The following is a 22,753-nucleotide window of genomic DNA, read 5'->3' as shown; positions in this document are numbered from 1 at the left end:
AGGAGGAGGGTAACATGCAATTGCAACTATAAGATATAACTGAATGACTTAGTGTAGAGAACACTTAATGCCTCCTCTCCCTGAGAACTTGATCCTTTATTGACTATCCAAGCTCCTTGTGAGCTATGGAGTTTGACTTAATGGAAATAACTATTATCAGTGAAGTATTTTTAGTAGACATTATTCTGTATCATCATAAATCAGAATATATTGTGTTAAGGAAAAGAAAATAGAAGAACGGACTACCTGATGTGTAAAGGTTCCACCCAGTCTTCACATTTGAAAATCTTGTCCTATAACAAACAATACAAAGTGGTCATTTTCTCTGGATTATCAGAGATGTGATTTGATCAGATCATACAACTTGAATAACAAAGCTCTACAGTCCATCAGCCAAGAGTATAACAGTGCCTAAAGACTGAAAGGTGAAGTTTGAAAACTACAGATTAGAGACAAAACGTACAGATTTAAAAGTGAAAATAATTAATTTTTAAACTGTTGAATGTTCCTCACTCAAGTTCAGATGCTTTTCTGAACAGTTTTCTCTAGTTCCCAATAATTACTGACTTTGAAGAAGGAATTAATTTAGAGAAGTCTTATGGTTTATTATGCCAGAAACCAAGCTCTCTTATCTTGGGGAAAATTAGGTGTCTCCACTGATAATAATAGATTTTATAAGGTCAGTAGGAGAGCACCGTTCTAACCCCAGTTTGCGTGAATACATTCTTCACAACCTATTGAACTCTTCCATAATAGAACAGGAAGTCTTAATTATGGCTTCATACTCCTGTTAAAGCATAAAACAGCACTTATAAACTAGTGTCAGTGCAGATATCTGGAAATTGCTGAAGGTGTAATTAAGAGTTTTCACTGTACAATGAAGAAGGTTGACATGTTATTTCTAGAATGCTCCGTCATTTGAAGTTAGCAAAAGGCTCATCGTGTAGTTTACCATCATCTGCAAAGTGTGTAGCGTTAATATGCATCCTCTCTAATACTGTGTCAACAAGCTTTGGGGTTTTTTTAATAGTAATTGTAAAAGATAGAAGCAGATGTTGCTTCCATTTTGCCAATAATTATGTTTAATATTGAACATTCACAATTACTTCAGTGCCATACTTTCTATCTAAAATAAAGACAGTGTCTTCAAAGCTTTTTAATACCAAAGCATGTAAGAGATTTCCATGATACCTGTAAACGCATAATGCTATGAAAAGTATGAGCAGCATATTTACATTCTGAAGCACATCAGTAGTTTTTTACTTTTATTTCTGTAAACTTTAGGAACTGTGCACTAGATAATTTTTTTTCCAGTATGAATAATTTTTAAGAATTTGCTTTGAATAATTTTTCCCTTCCCTCTTTGTACGGTTGCATGCTTTCAGTTTTTTGGGGGGAGGGCGAGGACGCCTCTTTGGATCTGTACAAACCATTTTCCTTGAAAGTATCACTCAGCCAGCTACAGCCATTCAAAGATAAAAAAGTATAAGCATTATTCTTGTCTTCTTCAAGTTGGAGATCATAAATGCGATTTGTCAGCCCTACTTTTTACATCAGAAAGCTTTCAACAAAGTACCCAGCACCTAGTTCAATTTTTATGTTTTATTATAAGGTCAACAATATTCTCTTTTAAGCAAAGTGGATTTGGAGGCAGAAACTGGTAAATGGGGAAGTTTGAAGTTTTTATTAGCCAGACTTGGGAAACAAAAGTAGGATTATAGGTAACATTTTCAAATACCTACATCAAAGTTCAAATTTGGCCAAAATGTCCCATTTTAATTTGTGTGAAGTAAGTATTCCTCATCCCCATTTGGTCTGAGTGGATTACAGAAAGCAGGAGGATGGGGTACACATTTCATGTAAAATCACTTTGTTCTCTAGAGGGATTTGACTGAAAATAAAGCTGTGCCAGAATGTTGCTTATTACAGATCAGTACGAGAGTTTAAAACTGGCAGAGAGCGACTAGAACATTATTATAAAATGGAAACCTGAGTTAGACATGCCCACAAGGGGGAAAAAAGGAACAAACCCAACTCTTACCACAAAATCTGCAGTCTCTTCTGCTTTCTTTGTAAAATTTATTTTTATTCTGTTTTTGTAGAAAAACATCAGTTATAACAGGCTTCATATGCAAATATACACTAAAGCTTATTGCAAGCAGGGAAGACTCAACTCTCTAATATAGGCAGAAAATCCTAAAATCAATGAGTTTCCAGACTGTTACTACAGAGAACTTGAATCTCCCTGCTGCTGTTTCACCATCTGTACCTACTAATAACAGTTCGCTGTCAGAATGTGTTGGCTTATTGGCAAAAGATCACGTAATTTGTTTTTGAAATCCCTCCTGCCTCTTTCAGTTGAGGTTGTGATTATTTATTTTTTTTTTTACTTAAATGAATGCAAATTGCTATAGAAAGTGTGGAAAAGGAGGTAAGTCTTTAATATATTAAGTGTAGTAGCATCATATTTATTACTGTTTATACAGAGTTCAATTTATTTGCAGGATAGAAAGGGACAATAGTACTGAATACATGGCTTTTTTAGATTTAAACACATTTATGCTCAAAATTACTTTATCTTATTGTTCTCTATGACCATGTCTCTCATATCTAGTTTACATTGAAATGTTATATTTCTTGAAACTGTCCATATTACAATGTGAAGGAGAGTAAAAGATGGTGGAATTTTATTTTCTGTTCTTCTCAACATGATCTAAAAATTGTAGAATAACCCTAATCTTGAAATTCCATCAGATTCACATAAGATCAGTACTTCTTTCTGTGACCAAGATGAAGCTGGTCAATATAGGATATCTGAATTTAGGTAGCAATCTAGCTATTAAAAATGAGGCAAATTAAGACTGAATTATCTCCTCCGATGCTCATATGAAAGGCAGTACATTTCACGCTAACTGTTGATAGAATTCAGCATTACAGTCTTGTATTCTTTGATATTGCATGATTAGTGAACTTGTCTCAGGTCCTTTATTTGAATCTCTGCTTCCAGGCAGTGAATATGTGGGCATCTGGATAAGTGCAGCATAGGATTTGTATGTATTACATACATGTTTCTTTTTATTTCCAATTTTTGGGGAAAAGGTGATGGTTTCATCATTATGATTTTGTTTAAAATAAACTTTTAAAGATACTGCTCACCTAGATAGTTCTGGGCAAGAGATGGGAACAGAATCAAGCAAAAAAAAGTCATCATGGAGTAAAGCAGGCTCTAAATAATGAAAAATGTTCTCCCTTGAGATTTTGAGAGAGTTGAGAGAGCACATGAATCTTCCTATATGTACTTCCCTATAGATGCATTTTAGCTCAAAAGCTACAGTACAATATAGTACCTTAAAAGCCCTTCATGCTGAAAGATCCCATCGCTGCTCACAGAAAACATGAAAATTAGCCCCTTGGGATGTCATTAAAGATAACAGAACTGACATAATCTTCTTAGGGCAAAAATTTGTTAAAGAACACTGAAGAAAATGATGAAAATTGTCGAGATCTCTTAACCTTTCTTCATAGAACAAGCAGAACCTGGAATCTAAAGTCTCATTGAAAAAGTTCATAGCAGTGCTTAGTAAAAAGCTCTGGACACCTCGTCAGAAGAATGAAGGATTAAATCATACACAGGCACAGTCTTTAGTATCATAGTCGTTTGAAATTTAGAGTTTGAAGGAGGTGAGGAGAAATAGTCCATTTTTGTTTAATACAAGGCTGCTTAAAAATTCTGAAATTAAGTGCAAATCTTCCTTAATTCTTTTGTGCCTATTTTTGGGCAGACTAGTTATATACATGAATGATTAAGGTTGGAGTTGACCTCTTGAGATCATCTAGTCTAATCCTAGTGGACTAGATCTTGAGCAGAATCTTGAGCAGGTTACCCAGAACTGTGTCCAGTCAGGTCTTCAATGTCTCTACAAATGGAGAGGCCACACCCTCTCTGGGAAACCTCTTCCAGGGTGTGACCACTCTCACAGTAAAAAAAAAAAAAAAGAAAAAAAAAAAGAAAAAAAAATTCTCTTTCTTCTGAAACTAGGTCCATGTGGCAAAGAGCTATGCAAATTTGTCACAGAAAGACCATGAAATGAGGCATTTCTAGTATTGCAGGACATAGAACAGCAGTATGATACCATATGAACATGAGTCATTTTTAAGATTACTGAGTGTCTGTATATCACAGTCTTTTCATTTTAACAAATGGCTATGCTGTCAGTTGCGAAGGACCTAAGTACGTAGATTTGAAAAATAAGCATATAAAAAGATGGTACTACTCTGAAAACTAGTTTGAATGTCATCAGCATGTTCTTTCCATGATGGAAATGTTGCAGTAGAAAATGGTTTAAAATTACTGGCTATAACTAGATATAATAACTAGATAGGAACAGATGTTTTTATTACTGTTGCCACTTATTGATGAAAATGTAGAATTGCAAAGAAGTTTTGTTACTATGGTACCAAAGTACAAGGAAGAAATATCTAAAGAGGTTGTATATTTATTTTCTACCAAAATATTTTATATATGATCAATTTTGTATTGGACTTCCTATTTATCAAAGTTGAAATTAGGCACAGAAAACACTGGATGAGTCCTCCCTGCACACATGCTTTTCTGTCATGTCTCAATCAAAATCAAGTAATATTTTAATTTGTACATTTAAAAAATATAAAAAGCTTTACCAATACAGTCAGACCTATAGTTTCTGAAAACAAGCAAGCCCACATTGCTCTATGTTACTTTAACTGGAATAATTAACGGAAGCTCAGTGTAGCTAAATTCGAGAGAAATTGAAAGTACTCCAGCAATCTGAAGTTTTCTTTTATTCAGCATAATTCTGGAAAGAAAAGAAAGCTGTGTTGTTCTTATGTACAGGCATCTTTGCAGTCATTTTTCTATCAAAGAAGAGTGATTGCCTGGGATGCATACTCAAGCGTTGCCATAGCTCTGTGAATCTACCCTGACTCATTCTTTTCTGCTGAAGCTACATAAAAAGAACAGTTACAGTAATTCCTGTTTGGACAGAAGAAAGAAATCAGTGCAGAAGGAACCCTGGTTTTCTTCACAATTGCAAGCTTCTTGATTGATGTTTTTATTTTTCTTCTGTGTGTTAAGCGTTCTTCATACAGGTGGCCTGAAGATCAGCCACTCTCAGAATCTTCTGTGGTGAAGGTTACCAAAAAAGTCTGTGTCTTGTGATAATACTAGACCCATAAGGGTCAGATTCTGCCATTCATGAACATGTTGTGTAAGAGTTATACTTTGTATGTAGGCCTTTCAAGAGAATAGATTTACTGTTAATTTCAGAATGATTAAGGATGGCCAATTTTTCTCACAGCCATTATTTTCTGCTGCCAAGCAGTAAAAGCTGAAAAGAAAATGGGAGGTACTTTCTACCACCCATGATTCATATCCTTGTATAGTGTCTTGGCTTTATATAGGTATGTGGCAGAAGTTTCCAGGGAATCTGTCCTTAAATGCATGGCAGGTGCATTTAATTCCATAGTAGCTGGTGCCATAATACAAGGGCACGATAAGTGTTAGGTTACTCCCTGTTCTCTGCCACACAGTAATGCTGTGTGAGAGTAATAGAAATAATTTATCACGTAAGAGATTTCTTGGAAAGAAAAATGTCCATATGGCTTAGCAGAATAAAACACCTACTATTGATTTCTGCTAAAACTGTAGATCATGCTTAAGTGTTACTTTATGTATATATTATTTATATTTAAATATACACTAAAATATGTATTTAAAATATAATAAGAGGCCTTTCTAGTCAGATGTGGGAGGTGTTACTGAATCTGAAGAAAAGGCAGCCTAACCCTCTTCTATTCACTGACAGTTTGGCTTTAAATACTTTTACCAAAAATCCTTAATATGCAAACAAGGAGTATTATGTTTTATACTGGCAAGCTAATTGTCCCAAGTAAAGCCAGGATCTTTTCCCTTTCCAATATTTAACTTTTCAAAGCTGATCCTTTATTTTTATAACCAGCCGATATACAAGTTCAAGGTTTTTTTCTTCAAACCCTGGTTAGAGAGAGATTTTTTACAAGTGTCACAGAATCGCAGAATGATCAGGGTCAGAAGTTACCTCTGGAGATCATCCTGTCCAACCCTGCTGCCAAAGCAGGGTCAGCTACAGCATCACTTGCACAGGAATGCATCCAGGCGAGTTTTGAATATCTCCAGAGAAGGAGACTCCACAACTCCTCTGGGCAGCCTGTTCCAGTGCTCTACCACTCTCAAAGTATCCTCATCTATCACTTTCATTGTTCTCATTTTTATATCATTTTAATAACAAACATTAGTATAACAATAAATTCAGTTATTCCATGTTAAATATTCCTAGTCAAGATACTAAAAGCCCTCAGATACTTTGAATGACATAATTTGAAGATATAGATTCTCCTTTTTGTTTCCTGTCTGTAAGCTAAAGAAGATATGGTAAAGATTTCATTTAATCACTAATTCCTTAAAAATGGCATGCAATTTTGAATGCCTCTGTTCTGGCCAGAGGAAAGTGACTGTGATGATCCTGCTGTTTAAGATATTTCAAACTGTGCTTTGAAAACAGGAAAGATCCAAAATCTCATATTACTTTTAAAATACAAATCTGTGTTATTGAGGCTAATCACACTTCAGTTTTTTAATCTTCCTGTTTGAATCAGCCTCTACAGAACAGCAATTTGAAAGGAAAATTTGTGAATATACCAGTTTTCCAGTAACTGAGACTTCTGGTGATCTAGGCTCTAAGTAAGGAAGATTCTTTTGTAATTTCATGGAGGAAAACATGCACATAGTATCTGAAAATAAATGCCTTTAAAAATTTTCATCTCCTTTTTTCCTTTTTTTTTTTTTTTGTGTGTGTGTATGTTAATGATTGTATATACATGACCTCAAGACTCCATTCAGGGTTTTCCTGAGTGAATTCAAATGGAGTTTGCATGCACATCTCTCTTTGAACAAGATCCCAGAACATACTTTGAGAAAGTGACTCCCAATAATTTAATCAAAAGTAGTTTGAACTACTGATATTTCTAGGAGTGGCAGATACTGTACATAGTTAAATCTGCTATTGTTACAATAGCACATAGAGTAAATACATCTGCTCTGTACTGCTTATACTTTTTTTTTTCTTTTTTTCTCACATGTATTGCTTTGGTAATACTATGTTATTAAAAACATTCAAGCAAATGTCACTGTCATACACAGTCCTTAAAATTTATGATACCATCTATAAAATTGCATTTTAGTATGAAGGCCTAAGGGAAAATGAATATGTCATCACAATGACACACCAACCAAATATCTGAAGCGTTCTAAAATAGATGTTTTCCTTGTCAGGCAAGACAGTGATTTAGTTAATCTTTACTCCACATTATAAACCACAGAAGATTATATTCAGCGGTAGCATTTAGTAAATCGCTCAAAATGCTTTTCATGCTTTGGTGAAAAACCACTAGTTTATACTTTTCCAGAGTATCATATTCGTTTTAAATATTGCCTTTGTATTCATAAATCTAATATTAGTACATAGGCTACCATTTTCAGTTTCAGGAAATTTGAAATGTTTATTTGTACAGTCTAACATTAAACAACTCAGGTTAGGAGCCATGACTTAGGAAACATGGTTTGTAGGTAATGTGTGGAGAGAGGTATGCTTCTTCACAGAATACTTCAGAGCATGTGGCAAAATTCTACCTCTCTCCATTGACTGAACAGGGAATCTAAAGTTAAATGGCATATTCACAGCCATTCACACATTTGTATTCATTTGCATTTGTTCTCAATTCATTTTACCATATAGAATCAGTATGTGGAATAACTGAATAACAGGACTTTTTAAGGTAGTTCTCTGCTAGTGTTGGCTTGAGAATTTGACCCCTATTTATCTAATTATTGGACTTTCCTCACCACTAGGAGAATCTGGGGCTCTGATGGATGAATTAGAACAGTATCCCGACATGTATAGTGTTAACATGTGTAGTAAATTGCATAGAGCATTCTTTTTGCTTCTGCACTTCTGCTTTGCTTTTGAGATTTTTTGTTTGGTTGATTGGGGTTTAGTACTATGTAATTTGGGTAGGCAGAAGATCATTGTGATCTAATAGCAATCAGAATCTGGGGACATTTTGCTAAATAATTCTGCTGCTAGCAAAATATCTGATTGCGGAACAAGGCAGCAGATAAGCTGTCAGGTCCTTTTGAAAACTTCAAATAGTGCTGTTGCAAGTATGAATGAATACATTAATATCGAGTTTAAGTACTGTGGATTAACTAATTTGTTTTTCCCCATTGGACTATATTTCCAAATACTAACAGTGTTTTCTCATGTGTTTGTTGTGTCTTGAAATGAGGATGGTAGCCTTATGCAAAAAGTTCAACATATAGTGTACATAGCCCTAAAACATTGGGGGATCCCTCTGTAATCGGTAAGAGAGAGCAACCACAGCTTTCATTGGAGATAGTTACGAAGTATGTAGTCATTGGTTTGTTTATTATGGGTTTCTAGTTCCTACACTGTCTCCCTTGTTGTGGCTTACTGCCACATCCAGATGATTGTTGCTGCCTCTCTCATCTGGGGAGCAAACAGTCACATTTCAGGTAACATAAACCCAGGAAGTACTAAGAGTCTCTTATGATGATGATGATTATTACTATGCCACTTTCAGCCAAGTTCAAAGATCAAAGTCATGAAAGTAGGCATACTTTCTGGATGCTTAGCTAAAGCCTGTGTGTCTTTGTCTTCTGGCCAGCAAAGATAGACCGTTATTAGTAGGCAACTGTTGGTATTTTTTGTTAATATTGTTAATGATAGATAAGCTATGTATAATGTCACTAAATGTTCTACTTTGATATTTAAGAAGAGGGATCCTGATTTTGTTTGGACATTGTATTACTAGGGAATAATGAAGCTGGATTTTGATTGACTTTTTGCAAGCTCTGGGTATGGCAAGCAAGTATGTTTCAGTTTAAGCTTTGTTTCTTTTAATATAAATACTAAGTTTTTAATCTCTGTTCTAAATTGAAATTTTAGAAAACCTCTTTTTCTGAAAACAAAGTAATATGGTGAACCTCTGTATGAAAGACAGAAATACAATAATATGTGTCCTTTCTCTGTCTTTGCAAATACCTTGCAGAATAGCATGCCCTGATGTTTTGTTAACTTTGGGGGGAAGAGTGTCTTTGAGAGAGATTAGGGAAAAAACTGTGCTCACTGTAATACCTCTCATGAGATTGCTGGAAAAACAGCAAAGCTTTCTCAGGAACCTTTATCTGAGAAATAAATCTGTGCAGACAACTTATTTCAGCAGCAGATGTCCTTTGCTAAGCTTTACAAATTAATGGCAGTTTGGTGGGGAATCCCTAGATCCAGTCTTCCACTTGTTGTAGTCAGTAATTGTTATGGACAATAAATTGTGCCTTTTATCTCTGTTTTTCAGTAGTTGAACATTCTGTTTCGTCTTCTGAAAAATAAATAGTTTTGAATTTATTAATTTAAGCAATTGAATCAATATTTTTCTCTGTTGAATGTCTGCTAGTAGCTTATCATCATGAATAACTGGAATTTGTTAATTGCAAACATGTTCGTAAATATAATATATAGTCTTACAAACCTTAGATTAAAAATTTCTCTGTGATTTTTTTGTTGGGATTTTTGTTGTTTTTTGTTTTTTACTTCTTTCTTTATCAAACAACAAGTTAGAAAGTATAAATCAGATTTTGCATGGATTGGCTTGCTCTACTCCCATAGCAGAGTGAACTAATGGAAATACGAAATACTCTGCTTTCTGGCAGAACTCCATATCAGTTTACAGCCTTATATGTGCATAAAACCCCCCAAAGCATCTTAAATGTGACTTGGAAACAGTTTCTTTAAATGTTGTTTTGCCCTTCATTGCCTCTTCCTCACCTTTTCCTTTTTCTCTCTCTCTCTCTCTCTCTCTTTTTTTTTTTTAAATGATCTTACAGTAAGGAAAGCTTGAAGAGTTTTTGTTGATAGGACTGTTTTTTAAGGACTAGGAAGATGTTCTGGCTATTCCTGACTAGGAAGTGTCAAGTCAGTTCTTGTTTTTCCTTTGCTTGAAGATATCAGAAGTGCGAACTCATTTGTGATAGAAGTTGTATTGCTATATCTGGGCCTATTAGAAACACTGTGGGTGAAATCTCTCTGGAGGTCAGATGTTTACTAGGTTTCATCTTAGGATCTGCATTTTGAGTGCAAGTGTGCTTATTTTAGTTTGTCACTGTAGAAAAGCACTGATTTGGCGTGGCTCTGAACTTATTTTTTGGCCCATGGGCAGTAGGATCCTATCCTATGTTACTTCAGTCTTCTCTATCTGAAAAATTATGTTTTGCTTTGTAAAATTTTATTGCAATAAATGGATGAAAGAGTAGAAAATGTAGATCTACACACTCAAATGGCTTAGCTCTGAAAACAGATTATTCATTAAGCTTTACAAAATATTTAAAAGGAAAAAAAGCAAACTAGCTGCTGACATATATCATCAAGAGATTAGATTTGAAGAGCCTGAATATAAACATTCTAAAAATTCTGTGCTGATGTATCTCAGCTGAAGTAACATGCCCAGTCTAGGGTACCACATTTAAAATAAAATGTAGAAGTGACAAGGTTCCAGGGAATACAGGGGAAAAAAAAAAAAAGTTTGGAGAATGTGACCTTACAGGAAAATTTGAAACAGTTTGGTTTATTTAGTTCAGGACAGAGAAGAATGAACAGAGCCTAATAACAATATGAAGTACTTAGCGGTTAAAAAAAAAAAACAAAAAAAAAAACAACAAAAAACCACAAACCAAACAGACAGTAATTGATTGTTTTCAGTGTCTGCTAGATTTAGATTAAGACTGAGATGCTTAATTTTCACTGGACATGAAAGTAACTGCAGATGCAGGAATGAGCTTTAATATTTGGGTTGCAATTATTACTAAGTAGATAAGAGCAAGGGTTACATGACTCCTGCTGTATAGTCCATTACTCAGTTGAGACCGTTATTAGAATAGCTACGGAACTTGGTCTTGGAATCCATCTGTTGGAAGGAGAGTAGAGGTCTCCGAGTGCCACGACATAACTTCCTTTTGCCCTTAGTGCAGACTGTTACTCAGCCATTATCCTCAAGTCTTCTGCCCAATGGAATAAACCAGCAAGATTTTCATCAAAAGTTTAGGATAGATGCTAAGAAAAGCTCTTAGACTATAGACATAGTTGATTTCTGCATTAGCTACATAGACAGATCTTTAACCCTGTCACTGGAGAGATTTAAAAAACACATTAGACATCCATCACAAATAGCCTAGATGTATTTTATCTAGTCTTGGAAAAGGTAGATGGAATTGCTGATCTCTGCTGGTTGCCTTAAAATAATTTCTAAGAATTATTAAAAAAATATTGCTGCAAATTCAAAGTAGTCTTTCTGTTTTAAACTTGTATTACTCAAATGGTTTTGGCTCTAATTTCCTCTGATGGTAAAACTGCACTGCAGAAAGTTAGGGTGGACCACTGAATGAATTCAGCTGAATGCTCTCTCTGTGGGAGGGAACGTGTAAACATGCAACTATATTATCCTCTGTACTGAAGGGCAGCACTGTGATGGGAGCTGCATCTACAGCCATGTTATTTGCAAAATGGAACACTTGTGTGTGGATTTGGGAATAAGAAGCTTCAGAAATGTCTATAGCGAGCATGTATGCCAGCAGGATAACAGATAGTGTCTCTGCATATGTGCTATATGTGCTCATTTCAGTGCTTGTATCTGAAACAGTGTAGCGTTTCTTCTTCAGCATTTTCTCAGGTCTCTTCTTTCTTCCTAAGTAATTTAAAAATGATGTGCTGGTTAACAAGATACTTCCTGTTTTCTAAGTTAGATTACAGATGTAATATTTAATTGTTGTCTGCTAGGGCAGATTGGAAGGTTGAAAAATTGTATTTGGAAATGTTTTTAACATGTTTGAGTTATCAGTGGCAGTGTATAGACTGGCTCATTCTAAAACTGATTGTGAATTGTATTTCTGGATACATGCCAGGTATTCTAAGATCTTAAAATATAGTCAGTCACATGTAGCTATTTTGTATTTTTCTTTGCAGAAAGCTGCACCATAACTGCTATGTTGTACTAATATTACATCAAGAGTTAGTAATGGAGAGTGGAATACTTTAAAGTGGTTACATCAAGATTTCATGATCTTAAACACTCAACCTTAAACAGTGGCTTCAGAATATACATACACAAGATATAAACTTACATTCTTCCACATAAAGTCTTAATATATATTCCAAAGAATATATGTATTTACATTTTTAAAAGAAGTGAAAAAAACAAAACAAAAAGCAGTAATTACTATTAAATCAATCCTATTTAGATTCCAGGCTTTTTAACTGAAGTGAGGGCTTTATTTTCAAGAAACCAATGACGGAAGTAAATCAAGCCAAGGAACTATCAAATGGCTCTTTTTCCTCAGGAGTCCCATGCTGTCTGACTGGGGCCAAATGTTCTCTGTGGTATTTAGCAGTAATTGCAGCATAGGCACAACCATAAACAGCAGCTGCCAACATCATTAGACACACAATTCCACAGACAACTCCAGTTATTACTACAGTGGCAATTGCATGACGCAAACTAACAGGCCTTGGCTTTGGTTTGGGTTCACAGTTTGAACGGCTGTTTTCCCCGTGTTCATTGTGATGAGCATGCTTCAGAGAACTTCTGTGCTCAAAGCTATGATGGTGAATGCTAGCCAGATGAGCATGAGCTGTCGTTAGAGGGCATGCCCCAAACAGCTCGTAGGGAACTTTGAGGAGATCCTTTCCCTTCCGAATCCCTGGTGTTGAGCATATAATGCCATCACTTATTCCTCCTGAAAAAAAACAGATTTATGGTCTTAAGGTTTGGTGGTTTCTGAATTACCTTAATATAAAATTAACAGAAACCTGAAATAAATTTATCATCAGATTTGACTTTATAGTTATATCTTTAAGATCTTTTTCCAGTTAGATCAATGGTAAGGTTATTACACTTTAACACTCATTTAAGAGAGTATTTGCAAGAAGCAATTCATCAGGACTTAAGTTATTTATGATTTTATGAATTAAGTTATCTATGATTTTATGGATGTAAAAGTAAAAAACAACAGTGGTATAAAAGTAAGAACTAAGTCATAGATGAAAACAAAGAGGTATTATTAACTGCAAATTCAGTCCATGCAGATTCATGCTGTTACTTCTTTTTATAGAGAGAAATGAAAACAATACTTAGTAAAGATTTCCCACTTAATTAAAATATTCCATGAAGTAGTCATTGTTCTGACATCATACACTAATTGTAATGAAGCAAAGAGAAAGTTCAGTAAGTTGTATGTATACATGAGCAATTCTTTGAAGCAAGGCTTGTGGTAAGAAAATATAGAGACCTCTAAAGGAGTTAAGATTAATCAATCTATTACTGTGCTCAAATGGTAAATTTCATGATTGCTTAGAGCCAGCTTCTGCTCTCTCCCAAAGGATGTTTTTAGTGTAACGGGAAGTGAGGTAGGAAGCCTCAGTCCTGGTAAATCATGCAGTTGTTCCTTGGTATGTAGAGAAACACACACCGAGCATAGCCTTCAGGTTTCTAATTAGTCCATATACCATGGCTTTAGAGGTATACTGTGTCAAGGAGTCAACAAGGCTAAAACCAATGTTTACATCTTTAAAAAATATTAACTTCTCAAATCAGCTGAATTTTCTTCCTCTTCTCTGTCCAAAATAATCAACCTTTCAGCTAAAGCCAACCATAGAAATTTTAATCCTGAAAAGACTTTGTCTGAGAAAGTAGTGAATACAGACGGGCCCAAACTGACATCTGGAGACTACTCCACAAATATTGATGATATTCCACGACAGATATGGGCATAGCAGCTTGTCTCTTGGTCTTTAATAGCCTAACCCACAGTGTAGTTCCAGACACTTCCAATGTGTTAGTTTGAATGTGGATATAGACAAAACTCCAAATCTTGCAACTGTGATGCTTCTATGGTTTTAAGCAACTAAATATGTATGCTTGGAATAGAAGACTGGATTCCCAACTAAACTGAAGCATTCTCTATAATTGTTTACGAGTATGCATCAAGTGTCAGTTGTCTGAGATGGATTCAGCTAAAAATACCAAAATATTTTAGAGTTTTATTGGACACAACAGTTGATATTTTTAAATTCAGACCATGTTCCATCTCTAGCAATGTTTTGTTAGGACTTGCAAGAAATATCTGTAGAGCCACAGTACTATTTTATTGTAAGTATACAATATAAGTAATAGGAAAGATTAATGTGCAATGTAACTGATTTTTATTCCTGTGATTGACGCTAGTAGTTTTAGGGAAATAAAACCAGAAGAGAACATAGTATTTGGGCTTCCTTTAAAACTTGTTGCTAAAATGAATTTGTAAGTTCCATATCACTTCATTTAAGTAATCTGTGCAATGTTCAGAAAGATGGAGAGGCATCACTGAATTTCTAAACATAATTGTTTTTTTAAATAAATTACAATACTTATGCTGCTGGCAGAGTAATTAAGATAATCTGATATATTTATCTTGGATCATTATGTTCTTCTGCACAGAGAAGGCAGAACCCCTGCTGAAATTTGTTGTAGGGAATGCTTCCAGCATAATATAACTAAAGCCCTGGGATAATGTAATATTTTTTCAATTCAAAATACTAAGATTTTAACCCTGAGAGGAGTTTAGCCTTTTGTCTTTTCTAAAAGTTTGCTTCTGGCAGTGGCTTTACATCACCCAGAGACTATTACTGTATTAATTGTGTCCCTGCATAGCCAGTTCAGTTTTCCAGCTGGCCTGTAGAGTTCTGATGCCTGAAAATGGCAGTCCATTCAGTCACAGGCAACATGAATCATTTTCACATATGCTGTGTTGCAACATGCTCCATGTCACTTCCATATACAAATAGGTAATCAGTAGTTTGATCACATGCAAGCATCAAAACCTGATTTAGAGAAAAGCATTTTGAATTCTCAGAGTCTGAACATACTTCCTGGGGGAAATAAATCAATTTCTTTTAATACTTAATTCCTTTAGAATGAAGTCGTATTCTTTTTTCTACCACATAACTCATGAATATGTTTAAAAGCAGGCGTGACCAAAATATGAGGCTGCATTTATTTATAAAATTCACTTTTCCCCTTGTGATGGCATTGCACATTTCTGTCGGAAAATTGTCAATGAATTTAGTACCTCTTCCGGTTAACAACAAATTAGGAAGCAATACTAGGCAAGAGTAAACTTATCAAAGGTGTAACATACATTTTTAGGTAAAGTATTCTTAAAATATTGAAAAGCTACTAAGTGATAATTTATAGAGGAATTAGAATCCTGAGTTCTCTAAAGTTAAATCAATATTGATATCTGTCTTGATGTTTACCCTCATGCATCAGGTAAAAAGCTTTTAAACAGTAGGTTGGTTTCTAGCAAAAATTTATTGATAGAATTAAAGCAAGTGTACGTGCACAAGTATACTTGTTATATGTATAGATATGGATATATGTGCATACACGCACTACACGTATATATTTCCAGAATGTATCTGTACAAACTATATGATTGTGTGTATATACTTTTTCTCTTTCTCTTTATGCTAGTATAAAGTTCTTCTATGATTCTAGTTTGCCATCTGTGTATATGAAAGCATCTATATTCTGACTTATGCATAAGAATATATTTTCCTGTGCTTATTTGAGGGCATGATCTAAGATGTGGGGTAAATTGTTAAGCCATAGTACTGAAGATCAGTTCGATGCTGGTTAAGTGTTCTCATGTGCATTGCATGTAATGAGAAGAATTCCTTACCTCTGTATAAAAAGCTCTCCAGCCACAGTTTCAGGCCAAAGACATTACAATTGCATTGCCAGGGATTATCTTTGAAAAGAACCACTTTCAGGTTTGGAAGTGACTCCAGCAGAACTCTTTCCATTTTCTGAAGTTTGTTATGCTTCACAGACAGCAATGTTATATTCCCTGTGCTGTTTCCAAAAGTCTCAGGCAAACGTATAATGCTGTTGGATGACAAGTCCAGTTCTTTTAGGTGTGGGAGGAAACTGAAAGTCTTATTTTCTATATAATGAATCAAATTTCTGGTTAGGTTTAGAATCTGTAGATACCGTAATTTTTGGAACGCACCTGGTGCCAAACTTGAGAGAGAATTATTAGACAAGTCTAAGATTTTGAGCAATGGTGTTCCAGTAAATGCATTTTGGTTGATTCTCCAAATACGGTTATTCTGCAACTGTAGTATCTGAATTTCAGGAGGTAAACGGGCGGGAATTTCAGTAAATCCTTTATTCTTGCAGTCTGCAGTTTTTGAAGCTGTATAGCATAGGCATTTGTCAGGACATCCATGAGCTGCATATATTAACAAGATGACATTCAAAATCAAAAGCCAGTTGCCTGTATCACAAGTGAAAGATTTAAAATTAGTTTAAAATATTTGTCTTTTGGCAATACACAGATCGTTAACAGGGACATAGGATGTACAGCTCCATAATAAACATTAATGTAGACAGCATAAAAAGAGTTCATTTCTTTTACAATACGTTAGTAAATTACAGATAGTATTGAATAATTTTATAATGCAGAATGAAGTTAGTGCTTCCATGGTCTTAAAATGAAGTAATCCCCACAGCTTTATCTTAAATACAAATGTTTTTTCAGGAGGATTTGCTGTCAGCGGAGCAGTGATGTTTGAAGGGAATGCAACAGAGTGTCTAAAAATTATTAAATTGGAATGTTTGTCTTTCTGTGGTAGTAACAACTTTGAGCCATCTTGTGTCAGAAGGAATTGCAAGTAGAACTTTTATTTTTCTCTGTTTTTACTAATTGCACTACCTAAAAGAATTAAGTTAATGTGCCGTCAAAAGAATAACAAGCTTCAAGGACATTGCTGTAAAAACTGTTGACAGTACTTTTTCAGCAATCCAGATTCTGTACGTTTGTTCTTTAAAATATCTATGTTTATACTTATTGCTTTAATTCCCTTATCTGAATGCCAGCAGTACCTCTGATAGATACAAGTTTCTACACATTCAGCAAATATTTGTCAAGAAGCTGTTAAAAAGATAAATGAGTTGACAGGAGTACTTAGTAATATTTAGTATTTATAATTACCTTCTGCTCACTGATGTTCAGGTCAATTTTAACTGAAACAATAATGGGTTTTACTTTTCATATCCTGCTAATGATCTTACTTTGAAAACAAGGTGCCACTTAAAGCTACGTTTGTATGCACAGCATGAAATTTAAAAAAAAAAAAAAAGCATGATGTTAAATAATCAGATTTTCTTTGATCAAAGAAAGTCTAAATGATAAATCCTTTTGTAACATTGTTTTTGAAATGCCTGAAATAATTTTTACTATTTCCTGTTTCAAAATGAAAAACATTTTACTTAGTTACTACTTGAAACCTTTGGAAATTAAAGCACATACTGTTTATTGACTTACAGAGATCAAACATTAATTAGTAACAGGGAATACCATATTGAAGGAATAACAGTGTATGATTATAACATTGAATATGACAAGTGTATAAATGAAAGCTTTATTTTGAGACTGCAGTTTGTCAGAAACTACTTGTTAATTTTCACTCAAAAATGAAATTGTTTTCCATTAAAATTATACATGATCTTCTGCAATACTGAATTCTACATTGTAGAATTCATTTGAAAGAATTCAGCGTTCTTGCAAGCAAAATGAGCAATAATTTCAGTTCATTATTTTGTTCTGCAACAGTTGGCTTTAGAAACTCAGGCACAGCTTCAAATGTAGAGTTAAAATAAATACTGTTTGGCAAGGAAATGCTTAGAGAATAGGAAAGAAATTGTTATTAATCTGAATGCTTCAGTATCTCACCTTTCATTCTGCTTTACTTGTTCTTCACCTTGCAGAAGATGTGGTGCAGTTTTCTGATGTAGAGCAGTAACAAACACTTTGTTCTGATTCCCACTTCAAATCTGTAATGTGCTCATCCAGTTTCCTTTCTGTGGTTTGTTTTTTTTTTTTTTTTTTTTTTTTTTTTTTTTTTTTTAGATGGTATCTGTGGCTTGTATAGAAGTGCAACTATTTGTAGTGAGTTACTCCATCAGCCTTTGATTTTTTTCCTTATCACAATCTTCCCCCCCCCTTGCCCTGCTCTGTCCATTTGTGACTCTCAGAATTACTCTGCCTCTTAATCAGTCAACAGACCATGCAAAGAGTGTCTGTCAACTCTAACTGGACAGCTGTAGCACACAAGTAATGACCTGATAGCCTTGCATTTTCAATTTATTTAATCTGCCTCAAATGGAAGGCACAAAAATAAAGCTGCCTTTTAAAATCCAGTGTAATTTCTGAATTCTGGTGGATTATTAGCTATGCTGTGTCAATTTTTGCAAGATCAGATGACTCTGAACATGGATTCTGATTATCCTGGGCTGTGACTGGAGGCAGTGGAGTGTATAATATCACTATGAATAGGCCTGTGGGTTGATGACATGATTTTGACAGTGCACTTGTTTGCTCTTCTAAGCTTATTCATCTGACATCCATTAGTTGTGCTGACGGGATTTTCTTGCATGGGAACACAGGACTGGTGGCTCCTTCCATAAAAATGGCATACACACTGGTATGGTCACTAAGAATATTGAACGATTTTTTTTTTTATTTTCGAAGATATTGGAAAGAAATGGCAAATGATATTAAAATTGTACTTCATGTGTTCGTATGGTGCCTTGACTTGTCTCTTTGTTACTTATTCAGTATAACTTATTCATAGTGTACCATCTACAACAATAAAAGGATTAATGACTTGTGACTATGACGGAACTCAAAGGTATATAATAGAGTCTTTCAAGGCCATGTGATCACTCCATCTGTTAGCTGTTCTGTGGAGAGGGAAGCTGTGTAGTCAAAAGCTTTCAGACCTATTCTTATATGTAAGATAGTTTTCCTGAGTTCAAATTCTGCTTTTATGTGCTTTTGAAAAGATCACACAAACCTCACTTTCTATGTCAAAATTTATATGCTATAGGCAATGCTGTGGAAGGAATCATAGAAAAGTAAGACTATGAGGTCCAAACTGCTGTTGAAAGCAGGATCTTACAAAAGGTTATTCAGGGTCCTGTCAAGCTGAGACTTGGATGTTTCCAGCAGGGGAGATTCCATCACTTCTCTGGGCAACCTACTCCAATGTGTAACTGATCTCAGCATTAATAATTTTGTCCTGTATCCAGAGTTTTCCTTGAAACAACTTGTGTCCATCACCTCTTGTCCTGTAACCGTGCATCCTTGTGAGGAAAGTAACCCCATCTTCTCCATAACTAGCTTTTTGTTACTGAAAGTCCATGTTTAGATCTCTGCCACCCTCACTGACAAGAGAGAGCTGTAACTTATTATTGTATGCTTTGCTGAATTGTTTCTCATACCAGTTGAGATACCCAAAGGAATAGTGAATACTGCTGTGCAGTGAAGGAGAATGTAGAACAACTGACATTCTGTAAAGTAAACATGGCTGTTGATTTCAAGGATACTAGGATTATTGCTACAAATGTGACAGACCAAACTGTCCTTGACCTCTTGATGAATGACACATCATCCTGATACAGGATGAAAGTCTGCGATTTAGTATAGAGGAGTACTGTAGATGTAGATTACCTGGTACCATAGCCATACTAAAAAACTCCAACTTTACAAAGGGAGAGGGAGATAAGCTTAAAGATCATCTGTAATGTACTTTAAATGAATGTCAGGTTAAAGTGAAAAGCTTCTCTAACCTTTGTTGCACAATACATTTATTTGCTATTTCCTTTCCCAACCCATGTATGTGCATACATATACAAACATATAAATAGACCTATCTTAAATAATACCAGTGAATCATTTTAATGAAGACAAAACTAAATGTAAAAAGGGCTATTATAAAATATCATAATCCTTAGAAATTGCAGCCTTGCTAGCTGCAGATACTCTGCTTTGCTTTTTCAAAGAGCAAATTTAGGCCAGGTACTTGTTGCTTGAGGTGACATCCCTCTGTCCTTTCAATAACTCATCACTTGTATCTGTGATAGCCCTTTTCATGGCTTTTGATTATATTGCAGGAGGTACTAGCTATTATGTTATTGTTTTCTGGTATGATAAGACTTTTCCACGCTGTCAAATTCTCTTTGGTATCTAAAATTTTATTTTGGCTCATGAATTCAAACATTTTCTTTTTTAAGTTGTTTTTCCTTCTTAACTAATATTTGCTGACCAGGTGGGCTTACAAGCTCCCACAGCAGTTCATGTCATCTAACAGAGGGCTTAAAGAATGCTGCTTAACTGCCTCTCTTATTTTAGGTAAGTATTTGCTACTCTAGCTGTATTATTTTTAGCACGCACCATGTTAAAGAGATGTTCATAGGACAAAGTCACTGAAAGTTAAGCACTGTGGGAGATTCAGTTCCAACAATAAAGCAGAGTTTGTTTTATGTACTCAGAATTGTGGTATAAGAAATTACTACTTTTTTAAAAATCTTCGTGCTGAGTTCAGATTTGGAAACATATGATTAAATCTGTCGATTTGTTTTTCGTGTAGATGTGGCGATTTTTTCCCTTATATTAAGAACTCTGAATGCACATGTTTTGTAAACAGAAGTTTCGCCAACCTATAATCCACGTCCTAGTCCCATTTATTAGTAATAATACTTTGGTTATGGCGGAGAAGTCTGATGTCGTGAAAATTATAGTTGTGACACAGGTAGCGATTTGCCAGAAACAGAGTAACCATGAAATCTACTGTACTTCTGGCCTTTTGAACAAGCGGCAGGATTCTTTTCAGTTGTCTGATGTGGTGCAGCCAACTGTGTTACTGTTACTGCTTAAATTAACTTGTGCCTTGTTGTAACAAGGTATGTTTCCCATTGCAAATAGCAAGACAGCTCAATGAACTTAAATCCTATCCCTGTTGGCTGGTGTGGGCTGTTCAGAGTTTACCTTGCCAGCAAACATTTTGTTGCAGCAGTTACTGCCATCTGTTTTAAAGGAGGAGTATATGTAAGAATCATCTTTTTTACAGAGCAACATTATGTTAATTAAACTCTAGCAGAAAGGAAACAATCTAAATATTTCAAATACTTAAAAGCTACAGCATTTGGATTCCACTGCATTGTATATCAAGTCCAGGCAGACATGATTATAGTAAAAAATGTTCTTAAGACCACAGCAGACAATTCCTATACATTGTCTTTATTAGATTTCTTTTCCTTATGCTTTTGAGTGGGAAGGTGTTAAAACTGAGACACTTACAGGGAAATGGCATATGCTTTCTTCTTACTAACATGTGCCTCCAGATTGGTAAAACAGCTTAGCTCTTGCTGAAGACAGAATCACAGAATGGTTGGGATTAGAGGGGACCTCTGTAGATCATCCTGTCCAACCCCCTGTCCAACCCCCCTGGCCAAGCAGGGCCACCTACAGCAAGTTGCACAGGATCACGTCCAGGCGGGTTTTGAATACCTCCAGAGAAGGAGACTCCACAACCTCTCTGGGCAGCCTCTTCCAGTACTCTGCCGCCCTCAAAGTGTAGAAGTTCTTCCTCATATTCAGATGAAAATTCCTGAGTTTCAAGACCCTAAATGCAATTCTAGGCTATGCAACCTCTTCATTTTGGTGCAGGACAAAAAATAATTCATATTTGTTGTTAAAAGTCTCCCCCTTTAACTGACACTTAAAAAATACAGCACTGCATCATGGAGAAGGATCTTATCCTTTCCCAGCTATGAGTCAGAATGCTGTGCAAGCAAAGATGACAGGACATAAGAACTCCTTGCATCCCTCATGCTTTTTTTTTTTTTTTCCTACAAAGGCAATTCTTTTGCTCTAAGAGGTCAGGACCCTCTCAACTTTTGCCTGGCAGGGTACTAGGCTTTCAAAAGTTGACAAAAACTAGAGGAAGACCCTGGATCCTACTTCTGCCTACCTTTCACAAGAGAAGTATAAGCCAATGGATCGAACCAAATTTGGCTTGAGGAAGATGTATACCTTAAAAACCTAGCCATATTTACCAGAAGAGGTGGGTGCATGGATTTCTTCAGACATCTTATTGCTTAGGTAGGATAAAGGAGAATGATACCAGCTAGAGTTTAATAACATTGAATCTTGGTTATCACACAGCATAAGGTCAGACCATGATGTCTAAAATGTTGTTTGTATCTGGCCTTGGCAGTTGTTATGAATTGTTTGATGGTATCCGTTTAATGTGAGAAACAATATTTTGTAATTCTAGAAATGAGGAGTCAGGCAGGCAGTTGTGATTTTGTATTTTGGATCACTGACTTTGAGGGGAAAAACCCAGTTTTCTTCTTTTCAGTGGCTTGTTTTGCCTCACTTAGATACACATCTGGTACCTGTTTATACAATGCATAATTAATCTATGAAATGCATTGTTGGAAGTTATCCTTGGGCCAAAAGATTAGTGGGATTCATTTATAATGGAGCCATAGTTACCTCATGGGGCAAAAAAATCATTTAGAAGTGATATAAACATTCATTCTTAAGGGCTTTAATCAACCACTAATGACACAAGTTGTGGAGAAAAACCTTTCCCTGTGGGCAGGTGTTTGGTTTTTTTTCCCATAATTATTATTTATGGGAGTTTTTACACTTTCCTCTGACACCTCTAGAAGAGGCCAGTGTATGAGATGTAATAGTGGACTAGATGAACTGGAACATACTGCA

The 22,753-nt window shown here is 35.2% G+C and overlaps 2 protein-coding genes across 2 annotated transcripts in view; one reads left to right on the top strand and one right to left on the bottom strand.

The window, feature by feature from the left end:
* Nucleotides 1-22,753, top strand: part of LOC104166457 (voltage-dependent calcium channel subunit alpha-2/delta-3) — a gene marked incomplete at its 5' end in the record, with an annotated part of 99,103 nt that overhangs the window by 8,449 nt on the left and 67,901 nt on the right. The gene's annotated exons all lie outside the window — the stretch shown is intronic.
* The window catches only part of LRTM1 (leucine-rich repeats and transmembrane domains 1), a 10,450-nt gene continuing 140 nt past the window's right edge, over nt 12,444-22,753 (bottom strand). Inside the window, exons 2-3 of the mRNA XM_009706395.1 lie at nt 15,860-16,456; nt 12,444-12,877 (exon numbers count right to left, since the gene is read on the bottom strand). Coding sequence (XP_009704697.1) covers nt 12,444-12,877; nt 15,860-16,456 — 1,031 coding nt within the window. The remainder of the gene's footprint in view (nt 12,878-15,859; nt 16,457-22,753) is intronic.

The sequence above is a fragment of the Cariama cristata genome, unplaced genomic scaffold (assembly GCF_000690535.1).
Source record: "Cariama cristata isolate BGI_N322 unplaced genomic scaffold, ASM69053v1 scaffold118, whole genome shotgun sequence".
Taxonomy (NCBI): Eukaryota; Metazoa; Chordata; class Aves; order Cariamiformes; family Cariamidae; genus Cariama; species Cariama cristata.
This window is presented reverse-complemented; position numbering and strand designations above follow the sequence as displayed.